The 17,897-nt window shown below is 38.3% G+C and overlaps 1 protein-coding gene across 1 annotated transcript in view; it reads right to left on the bottom strand.

Annotated features, from left to right (window-relative positions):
* GPC6 (glypican 6) overlaps positions 1–17,897 on the bottom strand; it is a 1,286,685-nt gene that overhangs the window by 405,700 nt on the left and 863,088 nt on the right. The window contains exon 4 of the mRNA XM_020965804.2: positions 11,535–11,700. Coding sequence (XP_020821463.1) covers positions 11,535–11,700 — 166 coding nt within the window. The remainder of the gene's footprint in view (positions 1–11,534; positions 11,701–17,897) is intronic.

Raw genomic sequence — 17,897 nt, 5'->3', positions numbered from 1 at the left:
GCATTTAAAACTAGTGCCAACTTATTAGCGTTTCCTCTGCTCTGAAATCAGATGAATTCAACTACTTTGAGTATACCTCAAAGTATTTTTGTAACTGTGAAGTTAAAGTATTGTTAAAACATCTAACACAAGGTTGCCTTTTGAATTATTCCACACATTTCAAGATTTTCATTCTATACGGTTGCTCCCCATTACCTCCAAGAACAAACATAACATCCTCCATTTGGCATTTTAGGCCTTTCATAATGTGGCCTACTCCTACCTTTCCAGTCAACTTATACCTTACTCCCTCCCTCTCACATGAAGATTTCACAGAGGTGAAAAAATAAGTAGTTATTGACATCCTTTCAATTGCCTTTTTGGAAGGAAATAATATCTTGTTTTTTTCCACTTATTTAAGAACCCTACTATATTCACAATAAAGTAAATGACACACACACACACACACGCATACACACACACACACACACACACACACACACACACACACACATATATATATATATCAAGAGGTAAGTGCATCAACATTCAGTGGAGGAAATAATTAGAAGTGGCAGCCTCTATATGGATGAGATGAAATTGGGGGAAGAGAAAAAACAAGATGAAAAATGAATGATGCCCTTGTCATGAGACTAAACTTATTGTTTGTTGATTGCTTCCAGTTCCATGAAAAAAAATAAGGGAAAAGATCCATGACAAAAATCCTTTCTGTCTAATATTAATTAGCAGTAGAATATTATTTAATATAATAAAATATAATAATATCTAAAATTATTCTCTCTTTCCTTGGGGGTAGAGGACTTTAGAGAAGAGGGGCATCCCATGGAAAGAGCCCTTGATTGGGAGACTTTGATTATAGTCTTGATTCTGCTACTCACTGGTCATATGATCTTGGATCAGTCAATCAGTCAGTCAGCTAGCATTTATTAAATGCCTGTTACGTGCCAGGAAACATGCTAAGCACTGAGGGTACAAAGAAAGGCGAAAGAGAATCTATGCATTCAGGGAGCTTGCAGTGTAATGGGGGAGATAACACGTAAACAACTATGTACAAATATGATATATGAGTCATCTTAACCAAGGGAATATGCTAACATTTTAAGGGGAACTGGGAAAGCCCTCTTGCAGAAGGTGAGATTCTAGTCGAAACTTAAAGGATGTCAGTGAAGTTGGAGGTGAAGAGGGAGAGTGTTTCAGGCACATGGGGTAGCAAATGAAAATGCATAGTGTTGGGAGATGGAGTGCGTCATAAGAGAAACAGCCAGAAAGCCAATGTCACTGGATGTAAGAGTACTTTGGGGGGCATGAGATGTAAGTAGACTAGAAAAGTAGGAATGGGTCAGGTTTATGAAGGACTCTAAAGGCCAAACAGAGGATCACTTTGACAGCTTAGTGGAGGATGGATTGCAATGAGGAGAGGCTTGAAGTAGGGAAACCAGGCAGAAGCTTTTTCAATAGTGCAAACATAAGGTAATCAGAGCCTACACCAGATGATGAGTGGCGGTCAAAGGAAAAAAGGGAATATATATGATATATGCTATCAAGGTAAAAACAACAGAACTAGGCAACTTATTGGATATAGGGGATGAGAGAGTAAGGAGTCAAAGATGACACCTATATTGTGAGCCTGTGTGATTGGGAGGATCATGGTTATATTTTGGGCAGGCAGAGAAAATAAATTCAATTTTGGACATGTTCAGTTTAAGATAGCTGTTTAGTCATTTTCAGTCATGTCCAACTCTTTGGCAAGGATACTGGAGTGGCTTGCCATTTTCTTCTCAAGCTCATTTTACAGATGAAGAAACAGGCAAACAGGGTTAAGTGATTTGTCCAGGGTCACATAGCCAGTAAGTGCCTGAGGCCAGATCTGAACTCATACAGATGAATTTTCCTGACTTCAGGCCCAGCATCCATTGCACCACCTAACTGCTCCTGGACAAATCTGAGAATCGTCTGTATAGAAATGATCATTGAATATACAGGAGCTGATGAGATCACCAAATGAAAAAATAGATGGCACTGGAAGGAGCCTTTGGGAACATCCAGGGTTAATAAGGATGAGAGCTCAAGATCTAGCAAAGACTGAGGAAGTCAGATAGGTAAGGGGAGAATTGGAAGAGAGCAGCATCATGAAAATCTAAAGAGAAGAGAATATTAAGGAGAAAAAGGTGATCAACAGTATCAAAGCCCGTGCACTGAGGTTAAGAAGGATGAGGATTGAGAAAAGGCCATTAGATGTGGACAATGTCACTGGATCAAATTTGAGAGAGCTCTGTTTCAGTTGAATGATGACTGTAGAGAATTAAGAAGGGACTAAGAGGAAAGGAAGTGAAGGCATGGATTGTAGACAGTCTTTTTGAGGAGTTTAGCCAGAAAAGAGAGATGAGATATAGGATAGTCGATAACAAGAACAGTCACTTGACCTTTCCAGGCTTCAATTATTCGAGAGGGTTGGACTAGATCATTTATAAGAACTGTTTCAGGCCATGTCTTCTTTGAGTTTTTTAATTCAATGATTTCTCTACTCTGGCTGCCTAAAGACCTAGGTTTTAATGACTATTCATAAGCTATGAAATGTCAGCATCTGGATTTGCTTTACAGCCACATGCATTTATACTAACAGAGTATTTCTACTACTGTACTGCTTAAGAATGTTTATAAAATATGTACAGTTCAGCTGAAATAAACTACACTCCAAACTTAGAGTAATGACAACAAATACAGTCTGCCCTAAACAGTTGGATGAGACCCAGCTTTTCTCTCTTTTTATCTGAGTTGATGGTGTGGCTTCCCCCTTCTGCCAGCATTCCAGAAGGAATAGAGCATATGAAAATCATCAACAAAAGATACTGAACCAATGAACCAAAAGGAAAAAAAAGAGGATGTGGGATGGTCTTCAGCTGATAATAACCAATGCGTTTTTTCTCTCTTCTTTAGCAGTGCAGAGGCAGCTAGGTGGCACAGTGGATAAAGCTCCAGGCCTGAAGTCAGGAAGACCTGAGTTCAAATCTGGCCTCAGATGCTTACTTACTAGCTGTGTGACCCTGGGCAAGTCACTTAATCTTGTTTGCTCGATTTCCGTATCTGTACAATGAGCTGGAGAAGGAAATGGCAAACCACTCCAGTATCTTTGCCAAGAAAATCCCACACAAAATCATGAAGAGTCAGACACAACTGAAATGACAGAACACATGAGGGCAAAACCACACTTTCCAGCTGACATGAAAATTTTAAACCTTCAGTGTTTGTTCCTCAACCTAAAATCAATGTGCCAGGACTAAGTGCAGCATGCTTACACTCTCCACTACGGGGGGAGGCTGAGGTTATTGAATTGCTGGTGGAAAAACCTGAGTTCAGGTGACTGGCGCTGCAGGAGAGCTAAAGTCAGTCATCTGTACTAAGTCTGGCACAACTTCCTGGAGTGGTGGTAGTGGTGGTGGTCGGGGATGTGGGAGGACAGGAGGAATGGGGGCGGGGCTCGGAGTGGCGAGGGGAGAGTGACCCAGCCCAGGTCAAAAATGGAGAAGGTCAAAGCTTCTCTGCTACTCAGTAGCTGGATGAGGCCAGGGAGTGACTCTTTCACTTTCTGTCTAGCCAAGATAGGGAGACCCAGATAATTAACTAATTAATAAGTAAAGATACTGTTTAAATTTTATTATTGAGCAGGTTATCATATTATATAGAAATGGGATTAAAAAGCCACAGAAGCTCTATTGATGACCCTCTTTCCCTTGTACTCTCTACTTCTTAGGTTTTTGAAACAGCACTCTCTCCTGCTTCTACTTCTATCAGATTATTCCTTCCCAGTCTCCTTTTCTGGATTCTTATCCAGATCATCCCCTGTAACCATAGGTGTCCAGAGGGGTCTGTCTTGGACCCTTTTTTCTTTTCCCTCTATACTATTCCATTTGGCAATCTCATCAGATACTATAAATTTAATCACCATCTCTATGCTGATGACTCTCAGATCTACCTTTCTTGCCCTAACCTCTCATCTTACATCTTGCATCTTGCATCTCTAACTGCCTTTCAGCCATTTTGCACTAGATGTCCAGTAGACATTTTTCACTGATTATTTCCCAAACCAAATTCCTTATCTTTCTTCCTGAATCCTCTCCTGCCAACCGCCACCCCAACTTCCCTGCTATTATCAAGGGTAGCACTCTTCCTGACAAGTTGTCTTCAAATCTTCGATTTCTCTTACCTTCCATGTTGCCAAGGTCTATTGATTTCAACTTTGCAACATCTTTTGTTATATTAGTCTTTTTGGAACCGTATTACACTTTTGATTTAAAATTGGGCTTTCAATAGCTAAAATCCTGAAGTCATTTTTATATAAATTACTGCTAGACAGTAATTAAACATGGTTTAATGTTCCAATGATTGTGGAGTTGTTTCTGAATCTAAGTAGGTAATGTTACATTTACACCTAATAAACTTCACCTCATGTGTCCCAGGCTACAGAGACCTTTTTAAACCCATGTTTGTTATTATTAGGTATCAGCTATCTCTCCCAGTTCTGGGTTAATTTTAGATTGGATAAAAATGCAATCAATGTTTTCAGCTAAGTCAATGATAGAAATCCTAAACAAAATAGAACATAGGACAAAGCCATAGGGAACTCCAACCAAGGTGATATCTATCCATTAATCAATAATCTTTTCATTGTCATTTTAGTCATTTCAGATGGAGTGTCACTCCATTAGGTATAAACCACTTAACTCTATTAACATTTAATGTACATTTCTGAATTTTAGCCATAACAACATTATGAAAAGCCTTGTCACATTTCTTGTGCAAATGAAGAGATCTCTCTCTCTATCTATGTATGTATAAGTATACATATGTATGTGTAGCTATATATCTACAGGTGTATATATCTATATCTATATACATCTCTATCTATCTATCTATCTATCTATCTATCTATCTATCTATCTATCTATATGCATGTATGTGCCTGTATATCTATAGGTATATAGCATTGCCCTGGTGTACGACAAAAAGGAAATATGATTAGTTTTACTCTTACTGAACCTATGTTGGCCCCTGGTCATTGTTGCTTTCCTTTTTTTTTTTTAAAGGCAACTGGGGAGGAAGGAAACTAGAGAAGAAACATACACAGCCTTTTATAGCTCTATTTTCTTTTATATTTTTAGGCAATTGGGGTTAAGTGATTTGCCCAGGGTCACACAACTAGTAAGTGTCAAGTGTTTGGTCTGAGGTTGGATTTGAACTCAGGTCCTCCTGACTTCAGGGTCGGTGCTTTACTGCTCCATCTAGCTGCCCCTGCTTTCCTTTTTAAATAATCAAAAACTCTCCATTCAATAATCTGGCCTAACATTTTACTTAGAAACCAAGTTTAACTAATGGTCTTAGAATATGGAATACTGCATTGCCTTCTCTTGAAAACTGGGACAGTATTTGCCTATATCCAGTTTCTTGGCTCCTTCTCAATCTCTATGATTCTTCAAAGATCTGTCCCAGGCTGGGCAGCTAGGTGTTGCAGTGGATGTAATACTGGACATGGAGTAAGGAAGACCTGAGTTCAAATCTGGCCTCAGACACTTGCCACTTACTAGCTATGTAACCCTGGGCCAGTCACTTAACCCCTTTGCCTAGCCAAACAACGACAACAATAAAACAAACAAACAAACAAACAAAAAGGACCCCAATAAGGCATGTTACTTGCCCAAGCCATGAAATCTTAACTAATTTAAAGCCTCTCTTTCAGATTTTTTTTTATAGGTCTGGCATATTTTTGTTATCCGCAGTTCTTTTTCACATGTTCCTGTTTCCATATTTTATGCACTTTTTGATCCTGAGATCATCAGAGAGCTGCCTATGAAGCTACATATTTTTACATGCTTTTTTTTACTTCACCCAAAATATTTGCTATTTTTATAGGCCAGAATTTTATTTTTGAGAACATTCAATCATTCGAATCAATTTTCCATTAAAATTCTCTAGTTCCCTTCATCTTTTTTCCTGATAACTTTATTTCTACCACCAAACCTACTCTCATAACATATTTTTATGCGTATATTCTCTTTCCCTATAAACTTATAAGCTCTGTATTATCCAAGCTGATTTAAAATTCTACCTCTTCTATGAAACCTTTCTGGACGAATATGAAAAACATGTTGACAATATCTCCCAACTCCACTGCTTAAGTCAGACACATGGGATCACCTTCCACCATTGCATAGTAAAAGTGGAGGCATTTACTCCCTTACCCATCATCACCATCCTACAAATGCACTTACTCTTAGATTACATTCAGCATAAATAATTTGTGTAATATGATATGCAATGATAAGCAAGTATGGTAGAATGGAAAAAGAGCCAGCTTTGAAGTCAGGAATACTTGGATTCAACTCTTTTCTATCTAGAAAAAAATACTATTTGTGTTACTATGGGAAACTCACAACCTCTAAGTGCCCCAGAGGAAGGATCCACACTGGTACCTCATCACACATATAAAATCACAGGTCCAGATTAAAAAAACGAAAAAAAAAAGCAACTTATGAAATATTCTTATATACTTGTTCAGTGTTTACTATTCCTTTGTTTGTATATCAGATTATAAACCACTGAAGAGCAGAAATCATATCAATAATTTTCTTTATAGCATTTGGCACACACTCTTACAAATGGGTATTTAATCCTTTTAAATGAAAAATTTCCCAGGTCTGCCAGTACCACCACTATCTCAAGAGTCTTGAAACCTTATCATGCATGCCATTAAAATTTTTTCTATATGAAAAGGCTACTATCCACTACAAATGGAAAGTGAAAATGAAACTTTAAGATACACATAACCTATCTCTCCTTTACATGTTTTTATCCAACAGAAATGGAAAAATTTACACTTAAAAATTATAGTCACTATGTGTAACATCATAAAAGAGTATTGTTTAAAATGATACAAATCAGATACAAATGGGTAAAATCTCTGCTTGGTGTTGCTACAGCTGCCCCTTCCTTTCTCTCTTTTTTAAACCAATTTTCACAGTCTATAAAATCTTAGAAGGTACCAGATGTTTGGCAGAGGCTGTTCTACACGTCCCAGTTTTTAAAGTGAATGCAAGATTTATTATGGCTATATAAATGTAATTTCAGCCTTGACTTTTGTGTTTATGAACTAGGGGTAATCTGCAACTCGGCCTCTCTTCGAAGAGAACAATTCTTATCCGGAGAGCTGAGGTGTCAATACCCAACAATCCAAATAGCCACAGGATGTTCCTGAAAGAACTACTTCTGCCTACAAAATGTTCCCAGTTAGTTCCTAAAAGCTCAGGGCAGTTTTATTTTAATGTAAACATTCTCAAAAAAAGCTCTTCTAACATGCAGATGACACTCAGGAGCCAAGCCGGAATCTTTTGTACGTGGCTATACCCTGGCACTTGGGACGTCTGCCTAAGCAGAGACTGTTAATGCAAAAAAATTATTATTTTTTTTCCCATAGTGCCTATTTTCTAATACTGAGAACAGGACTAAAAAGCACTCATGCATTCCTTCCAATCTTTTGTAGCTCAGCAGTGCTCCCATGGAGGGTTGCCATTCGTTTTAATTCCGCAAGTGGAAGTTTGGTTGTGTTTAGTACTGAGGGAATTCCACATGTTATTAGAAAGCAGCTGACAGTTTCTGGCAGAGGCAACTTGAGGCTTTACAAGCCCTCAAAAATAAGAGGCTAAATTTCATCTTCAGCAGAGCTGTCAGCAGCTTTATAAAAGGAGGACTTTTTCTTTTTCTTTTTTTTAAAGTGAAGAGTTGTACCTTTCTCCTTGTAATGTTTGATGAACAAGGGTTATTTGAGCACCCACTCTGTAGAGAGCACTGTTCTTGGCCTACTGGCAGAAGCCTGAGGAAAACACCTTCTAAGGCTTGCCAGTAGAACTATGAATTTCTCTAGGATAAAATCCCAAGTTCACGCTGAGAAAAGAGTGTAGAACGCCAATGGAAATGGAACGCAGCTGGGCTTTAGAACACTGAAACATTTAAAACATTTCACTTTGTAAATGAATTATCTTTTTTTCTGACAAGTTCAAGAAACTAGCTGAATTCTAAATGGTTCCAAATTAGCCTCAATTTATTCAGGGCATTGCAAAGAATATGAGGATGCTCTGTCAATTGGATCATTGATTTTATTGAACACATTACTGCCTGCCATTGTTAACATTCTGGATGAGCACATAATTTTTATAAATGTAAAGTGTATAAACTGGGATATTACTATAGCAGACATAGTTGGCATGCATGATAATCAGCAACAGGAGTGGGTCTGTTTGACTGAAGTGTTCTGTGAGACAAAGAGGCAGGCCTGAAAATGGTGACATGTTGCAGGTGTTGACCAAAGGCTGGGCTATTATATATAATCAGTGTAGAATTACTAATTCACATTCTGATCTTTTCAATTGCACGTTTTCCTTGTCATCCTTGACTATATTTGTGTAAAATGGGGTTGGCATATTTGACTAATTTTTTGTAGCGAATTAATGAACTAGCACTTTACACCTGGAAGAGTATGGCAAAAGTAAATCTTGCCATACTATAATAGTTCTATGTTTGTGATCATCTCTCAAGGCCACAGTAGAGCTGAAAAAATTGCAAGTTTCTGATCAGAAACATCTAGGGACTAACAAGGGATAGGGAAGGGAAGAGAGGATGTGAAAATGCATTAAAGTAGGATTAAGATACTCAAAAAATGGCACGCAGGAGAGAAGTCTGATTGCTTACCCATACTATCTACTCATCATTTCTCTATATAGCAAATATAGTATTTCCAAGATTTCGTTATTAAGGCAAAAGACTCAGAAGACATTTTATTTCTAATAAAATATGCATCTAGGACACAGTTAATGGAGAGATTAAGAACTTGGGACTGACGGCTGGTTAATCAAACCCAGGAAAAGCTCAATCTTTGTGACATCAAGGTAAAAGAGCCCATTTTTTCATTCTTCCATCAAGTCCTTAACCAAGTCCTGTGATATCATCAAAAGAACCTTGTCTGTAAGTTTCAGGGCTTTTCCCACTTCCAACAATGGGTTTTGGGGCAATCTGAGGAAAATCATGTCACCTTGCTGTGTCTCAGTCATTTCAGTTGTAGTGTAGGGATACAATTACCTGACTCCAAAATAAATCAATGGAGTTTAACTTGGTTAAAACAGATGTAAAGTAGGTTCATTAAAGAAAGAGGGTTTAAAAAATTATTATTCATTTTTTTTCTACTACTCAGAGCCATTCTATGTAAATCTGAGGGCTGTAAGAAGGGGTGTGCTAGTAAACGTTTAACCACCCAACTCTGGGGAAGGGGGAGGGTGGCAGGGAGGAAGCACACACACACACACACACACACACACACACACACACATACATACACACACACGGCACACTTTTAAGTTTAATCTGTATTAACATTTTCTCCACCACTTTCTTAAGTTTAGACAATCAATCAAACCATGTCAATCCCTGATTTGTAGCATCTGCCAAAATACTCACAATGAAAATGTAACAAGCAGCTTTCTTGATTCAAAATGGCTCCAACCTACCCCTGCCTATAAAGTTAACTATAATTCTCATCATTCCTATTTCTCATTATGAGGCATCATGGTAGAGTGAAAGGACCAGTGAAAAAGAAATCACAATACCTGACATGAAATCTTAGTTCTCCCACCTATTATTAGTCATGTGAACTTAGGCAAATAACCACTCTGTAGGCCCCAGTTTCCTTATGTTTTAAGGGGGAATAATAATAAACACCTTGTTTCCTGATGAGATTAAGTGAGCTAATTTTGCAGAAAGCATTTTGAAAACCCTAAAGTAGTATATGTCTCTCTATTGTATCACTTTATCCATGTGTCAGGAATCTGAGGATACTGAAGATCTTTGTAGAATTATGTAATTTTAGGGTTAGCTGGACTCTTGTCATTTGATAGATGATAAAACTAAGAGAAAACTAAGGGATGACCTGGCTTTGCCAAAGTCACACACATCTAGTGAATAAAAGGAATAATACTCACTCACCTCAGAGAGGCATTATGACTGCGAGGAAGGTGTATGTGAGTGTGGCCTTCACTGGACTTTTTTTTTGTTGCATTCTCATACATTTACAAGTCCATAGGTCCACATTGCTATGTAAATTTTAGTAAATTTACTGGGTAAATTTTAGTCATGGCTTAAGTGCGGGAGATGTGGGATAGGAGGAAGAAAAGGACATTGAATCTTTAAAATCATACCTTTTGCTTTGACCAAATAATTTCTGCGATTTTAGTAGGAGGTGATTGCCAGTTAAACATTTTAAAGCTCTCATTTTTCAGAACTCAAAAATTATTTCCCCTAGCTTTTCTAGAAACAGATGCATGGTAATTAATAGGCCACACACAGTACTGAATGACTGCCAGCCAAGCTTCTCTAGTCATATTTGGGGCATTTCCCCCCCACATGCTAACTCATATAAATTTTTTCCTCTTCTATCTGAATCTTGGAAATATTTCATCAGAGTACCTCCATTTAACTGATTTAACTCACACTGAATCACATGCAATTTGGTGTAAAGGTCTGCATAAATGATGAAGGACATTAATGGCTAAAATATGCCACTATTATTTGCACCACTCCACTTGTCACCATGTAATTGCAATAAATGCAATTGGAAATACTTTTATTTGAAGGCCATTTGACAGAAGGGAAGAAAACACATTTACTCTTTCAAGGCCCCGTACATTTTGCTGGGAGAAGTCTGCCTATAAAATTTGTCCTTTTATCCTTGGATGGCTGTTTGGGAAATATCTTTTGGCAGCACATCTCACTAAATGATTTCTGTGACTCAAGGAAAGGCTGTGATTCACAATCCTTCCTCCACATTCCCTCCTTCTTCCTGTCCTCCCCTTTTCCATCACACACATAGTCTCACACACACACACACACACACACACACACACACACACACACTCTTTTCCTACCACCTTTCAGAGATTCAAAAGATATTTTATGCAAGTATACTCTGTTTCCTTCTTCAACAAGTTAAAGAAAGACACTTTTCATGTTTTAGTAAAAATATGGAGCCCTTTTCAGCAACTCGGTTTATGGAATATGAAGCAGCTTATATTCTCTACAGTATACCATTGCTAATACCCATGACTATCCTGAGGTATAAAAAAGAGAGATACACACATTACCATAGGCGACATTTCTATGAGCAGAAGAAAAAAACCAGATTTTTTTTTTGACTCACCCTCTCCTCACATAAGTCCACTGGGCTCAACAAGAATATTTTCACAGCCTTCATAAAAAACCAGCTAATTCAATACAGTTATTCAGTAAAATCTTTATGTGATAAGTAAGAACTTTCACAAGGAAGAATAATAATCCTTTTTAAACACTGGAAAGTTAGTATTATAGGAGATTAAGAAAGAAAGAAAAAATCTATTATCTCCAATAAGCCTTTCGCTCCTTCTAAGTCACCAAAAATGAGTTATCGAACACTTAACTGTTATCACCTTTGTTCCACGTGCCATTTAAATGCTTCTTACCTATAAAGAGGTTCCATTCTGTGTCTAGATCAGCCTGATTAGCCAAGCATCCCTTCATTACATTGAGGCAGTAGTTGTTACAAGGTTTCACAGTGGGAAGTCCTCGACAATATGGGCAGTACAGCATCTTCATTAGTGCTCGGATGCACCCTGGGGTTGGACTGACCTGTGGATTTATTGGGGGTAGGAACAGAAAAAAAAAAGGATAGGGAAGGAGAAAAAAAAAAGAAGCAAGTCAATTCCCATGAATAGACTTCAAGCAGAAACACTGAAGGGTCAACTAAATGATGGGGATCTTAACTCTTAATAGCATCCTCCCGTGCAACAAGTCAATTCCAGTTAACTACCCCATTTTGGCAAAATAATAGCTCAATTTCTTCATATGTAGCTGTCAACTTTTCAATCTCCTCATTAGTGTAATTTAATACTATAGGCACAAGTAGTGACTGACTAACAGAAATAGAATGTAAAATGAGGTAATACAAATGAAAGTTGTTTGCACAATTAAAAGCCCTCTGCAAATAATAGTTCAGAGCCTTGTTCAGACATTTAAGTGTGTATACTTTATATTTTTAGCATCTGAAGATGTTTAGTTTGTAGAAGAGATGAGTGTGTATATGCATGAGTGAGCATGTGTATGCTGGAGTTGGGTTATACGAGAGCAATCTTCAAGTATTTTAAATGCTATCATATAGCAGAGAGTTTACACTTGCTTTACTTGGTCTTAGAGGATAGACAAGGACCTATAACTAGGTGGTGCAGTGGATAAAGTACTGTTCCTGGAGTCAGGAAAACTCATCTTTGCGAGTTCAAATCTGGCCTTGGACACTTACTAGCTGTGTGACCCTGGGTAAGTCACTTAACCCTGTTTGCTTCAGTTTCCTCATCTGTAAAATGAGTTGTATCTTTGCAAGAAAACTCCAAGAGCTGGATGTGACTAATGACACAGCTAGAAGAAATGGATAAAAGGGAAAAACTATTGAATAATTAAATGCATCCCAAAGTGGAATGAGTTGCCTTAGAAGAGTATGTATTTCTATTACTGGAGGTTTTCAGGTAAAGTGGAAACAGTCCTGCATTTGGAATCAGGTAATCATAGGATTGCTAATTTAGAGCTAGAAGGGATGCTTGAGGCCATCTGGATCAACCCTCTTATTTTGCAGATGAAAAAACTGAGGCCTGGAAACATTGAATGACTTACACAAGGTCGCACAGGATTTGAAGCAAAGTCTCCTGACTCCAAAGCTGATGGTCTTCACACTGAACCATGCTTATCAAATCCTGGCTTTGCCACACAGGACCTTTCACTTAACCTTCTGGGGTCTCAGATTCCTCATCTTTAAAATAAGATGGCTTCCAAGGTGTTTTCCAACTCTGCAACTATGATTCTAGGATTTGTTGAGAGGAAGTAGGGCAGATTCTATTTCAGTTACAAATTGGATTGGAATGTCTTTGATGTTCTTCATGTTTAAAGAGATTCTGTTGAAGTTTACACTGCTTTCCTGGAACTGTTAGCTGTTAGAACAAGGTAGATTAACTATACTTCCATCAGCATAAGAATGCTTCCCCCTGCTTGTTTTTGAAACTGGGTCTCCCTGTCTTTTCCATGGTGGAGGTGCAGCAGCCACTTGCAGGCCTGATCTCTCCACTGATCTGCATCGGAGCTTTGACCTGTCCTGTTTCTGACCTGTGTCAGTTCAATCATCTTTGGGTAGCCTGGTGGTTCCTCACTCCTGTTGGCTTACCGTTGTGCCAGAGAGTGTCTACACCTGCTTGGCTTAGCCAAATGCAGTTTAGAAGTCACAAGCTCCAGTGATCCCCAGTCCCAGCCATCCCAGGGGGCAGGGATTATAGGCATGCGCCACCATGCATAGCTGGATAGATATGTTTTAACAGGATAGACAGCAACTCGTGCGGCGTATAACCCAAATAGATGCCTTGTTTGAGACAGCTGGACCAAATGAACACTGGATTTGCAGTTAAAATACCCAAATCTCTTCAGGCTAGGCCACTTACAGTGATATTCTGAACAGATTGTTAAACTTCCTTGAGCCTCATTTCCTTTATCTTCAAATTTGGGATATTAATATTTACCACACAGGGCAAAGTCATTTCTATTCCTTGCCTTCATTTTCTCTCCTCTCCTCTCATCCACTTCTCACACCCTTGTAGGCAGATTTCCAGTTTCATCATTCAAGTCAAACTGCTCTCTCCAAAGCTGCCAATGATCTCTAATTGCAATATTCAGTGGCCTCTTCTGGATCTTCATCTTTCTTGACTCCTCTGCAACATCTGACACTGTGGACCACTCTCTTCTTTAACATATCTCTTTCTTGGTTCTCCCCTAATCTAACTGTCCCTTTGCATTTCTTTGCTGGATTGTCCTTCCTTGTTTTATTCCCCAAAGTGTGGGTATACACCAAGGCTTTGCCTTCTCTTTTCTCTTGACAATCTCTTATTAGCCTCATCGATTCCCATGGGTTCAGTTATTATCTCTATAAAAACAACAGGAAGCCCTATATAAACAGCCCTGGTCTCTCTCCTGTGCTCTATTTCTGTATAACCACTTTCTTACTGAGTCTTTCAAAATACACGTCCCTTAAGTCTCTCAAACCTACATTGTAGAAAAACAAACAAAAATAAAAACAAACAAAAATTTATTGTATTTCCTTTTAAAACAAGTGTTTCTTCTAACCTTTTGCATTTTTATCCAGGACACCACCATACAACCAATCACCCAAGTATCCTTGATTCTTCACTCTCATTCCCTTTATACATCCAATCAACTGTCAAGTCTCATTGATACTACCTCCACAATAACTCCTGTAGCTACCACCTTCTCTCCGTTCATACGTATATCCTCATACAGCTTGCAAAGTCATATCCCTAAAGCACTGGCCATTCCCCCACTCAGCAAGCTCTAGAGCTGTCTATTGCTGCATGGATCAATTAAAAACTCTTCTGGCATTTTAAAAAGTCGTTTACCATCTGATTCTATCTTACCTTTAAAGGTTTATTACATATTACTCACCTTCATGAGCTCTACAGAACAGCCAACCTGGTTATCTTACTTTTCTTGACACACATGTGCTATTTCCATACCTTTCCACCAACTGTTCCCCAATATTGGAATGTACTCCTAACTCCTCACTCCTTTCTTTTTCTTAGAATTCCCTCAAAAGCTCAGCTCATATGTGACTGACTTCCTATTGCAGATCTATCCTCATTATTACACTGGCAATTTCACTCTTCATTCCCATCAAATTACCTTATAGATGTGCTGCATACATGAATATGTGCTGTATGGACGTGTTATGTATACATGTTGTCTTTCTATCAGAGGGTAAGCCTCTTGAGGGTAGATGCTATTTAATTTTGTCTTTTTAAAGCACTTAGCACAGTGCCTGGAACATAGTAAGAAGGCATTATATAAATGCTCAATCCCTTCCCGTTCATTCCCTTTTTGATTCTCAAGCCTAGCACAACACCTGGTACATAGTGGGTTTTCAATAAATACTGACTGGAATTAAGTAATGTATGCATGTTCTTTATAATTAAAAGCAGCATATTAAATATGTTACTATAATCTTTATTTTTTGTTTTCTTTTGGTCTGGATCTAGTTGGGGATTCTTTCAACCAGTTCAGGTCAGCAACTCATCTGTAATTTACAGTCTCAGACAATTGCTTGGAGGCACTGAAGGGTAAAATAATTTGTCTAGGGTCACACAACCAGCATTTATAAGAGGTAAGACTTGCACCAAGGGCCTCCTGACTTCAACTCTGGCCCTTTGCTGACTAGGCCATGCTAGCACTCACTATTACCATTATTATGGCTTACTTCTTTTGATCCTTATGGCTTTATTATTTATTGAGGGTGGTGGTGCAGATTCCTAAGTGTGTGGAATAAAAACAGTGTTGTGGGGGAAGCCAGGGAATGAGAACAGAGCTAATCAAGTCTGCCTCATGAAGAATTGTAGACTATGTCTAACATCTCAATTTTAACTCAAAAGAAAGTGGTCACTATAAGCAGTTGGAAACCTGGAGCAAAGATAATAGTAAATCCTCACTTAAAGAAACTACTATTCTATTCTAATTGGGGAGAATGCTATAAGATAATAAGTCATATTCATTTGCTTTCTTTTCTTTTAGTGTTTTAGTCAAGTAAACACATGTTGCTATACCTTTGACCTAGATCTAAGAATAAACATGGGAGTAACATGATTTAGATGATTTCACGAAGTATGAATGTGAGTTGTTCCCATGTTTGATTTGTCTACCTTCCAGAGAACAGACCACCAAATTCTTTTACAATGCTAGCAATTCACAAGAGAAATCTACAAGGCCAAGAAGAGACACAAGACAGGACTTTTCCTACCATTCGTTAAACATAGGAAAGGCCAGGTACACATTGACAAATAGGAGTTCTTAGGACGAAATACTTTTTTTTGATGTCTAATAAGATAAAATAACTTCTGATCTTTAAAAACAACGCAATTTTGTGGCCTTGAAAATTGGAGAGAGAAAATTTGCAATAGCGAGTTTAGACAACTTTGTCTTCATCCTAGTCTGATGGAGTCCTGGTTCATTATTTCAGGAAATCAAGAATTTTCTGGGGCAGCTAGGTGGCTCAGTGGATAGAGAAACTTGACACTTACTAGCTGTGTGACCCTAGGCAAGTACCTTAACCCTGATTCTCTCACCAAAGGGCAAAAAAAAAAAACCACAAAAAAACCCCCAAAACCTCCCCCACCCTTTTTTCTTGGTAATTTTAGTTTCTGGGTTCTGTTAAAGGTAAATATTTGTGTTTTTAATGTTTAAGTAGTAGCAGAAAATAGGCCTCTTAAGTAGTATATGTCAAGTAAATGAGACAGGATATAATCCTTTCAAATATGTAAAAAAAGGATAATTTAGCTTTTATAATGACTGAAATATAACTTCCAACAAATTTGATATGAGAATCTGTTGAGTTAAATTCTTAAATGAAGAATGCCAGAGGTCGTGGTAACTTTTGCTTTGTGGATATTATCTGCTATGTAACATTCTGTCCTCTGCAGATTCCGTCACAGTTGTTTAGAAGCAGATTTGAGGCTTTGATTTCTATTTCCCAAATCCTGAATTGTATATGAATAGAAAAACATCTGTGATGCCACCACCCTACTTGAGGCTATCATAAAACCCTCACCATTGAAATATCTCCCACCATGTCTCTGCCTCTAGTTTCTTCTCTCTCCAAAGTATCCATGATATAGCTGCCAAACAGATTTTCTAATGCACAAGTATGACCATGCTCAAGGACTTTCAATGTCTCTCTTATTTCTATACTAAAATCTCTACACTACCCCCTTTGCTTGACATTTGAAACTTGCTACAATCTTGATTCAACCTAATTTTCTAGCTTTCTCTTTTTTTAAGATTAACCCCCCCCCATAGTTATTTCCCAGTAGAAGAAGCTTCTTGCTTGTAGAGATGGTTTCAATCTTTGTATTTTTATCCCTAGTGCCTGGCACATAGTAGGTGTTTAATAAATGCTCATTTATTGTTTAAATGTTCCCTTTCTCCTTCTCCCCTGCAATAATCTTTACTTTAACCATACTTCCTCTTCACATACTTTTTGCCCAAGCCAAACTCAACTACTAGCTATTTTTCAGTTTTGACCTGTGATCTCCCACCTCCATGTATTTATGTAAGCCAGCTCCATGTCCATAATCCTCTGCATCCTCATTTGCAAGGCTTCCTCTTCTTCTTCTTCTTCTTCTTTTTTTAAGGCAATTGGGGTTAAGTGACTTGCCCAGGGTCACACAGCTAGTAAGTGTCAAGTGTTTGGTCTGAGGCCGGATTTGGACTCAGGTCCTCCTGATGTCAGGACCCGTGCTCTATCCACTGAGACACCTAGCTGCTCCCAAGGCCTCTCTTCTAAACAGCTTTGTGACTGAAGGTGATCCCTCATTCCTCATACTTTCCTAGGCTCAATCCTTCTTTCTTTACATTGTTTCATATTTATCTGTCATATTATCCCACCTTTGCTCCCATTATAAGACTATACACTCATCAACAACACAAATGGCAGTGATTTTCTAACACTGTTTCCTCAGCACCTAGCACAATGTCTTGCATATAACAGGTGCTTAATAAGTGTCGAACTGAATTATAAGTTCACAGATTTGGACCTGGAAGGGACCTTAAAGTCTACCCTTCTCATTTTACAGTTGAGGAAACATTGTGAGAGAAGTTAAATAACATATCTGGTTACACTGCTATTCAGTATCTGAGGCAGGATTTGAACCCAGGGCTTCCTGACTCCAAGTCCAGTGATTCATTCATTGTGCTACTTAGCTGCCTAAATGAGGAAGGATGAAAAAGTA

The sequence above is a fragment of the Phascolarctos cinereus genome, unplaced genomic scaffold (assembly GCF_003287225.1).
Source record: "Phascolarctos cinereus isolate Bilbo 61053 unplaced genomic scaffold, phaCin_HiC Scaffold_7;HRSCAF=346, whole genome shotgun sequence".
NCBI classification, from domain to species: domain Eukaryota; kingdom Metazoa; phylum Chordata; class Mammalia; order Diprotodontia; family Phascolarctidae; genus Phascolarctos; species Phascolarctos cinereus.
The sequence above is the reverse complement of the archived record's forward strand: the minus strand, read 5'-3'. Positions and strand labels throughout refer to the sequence as shown.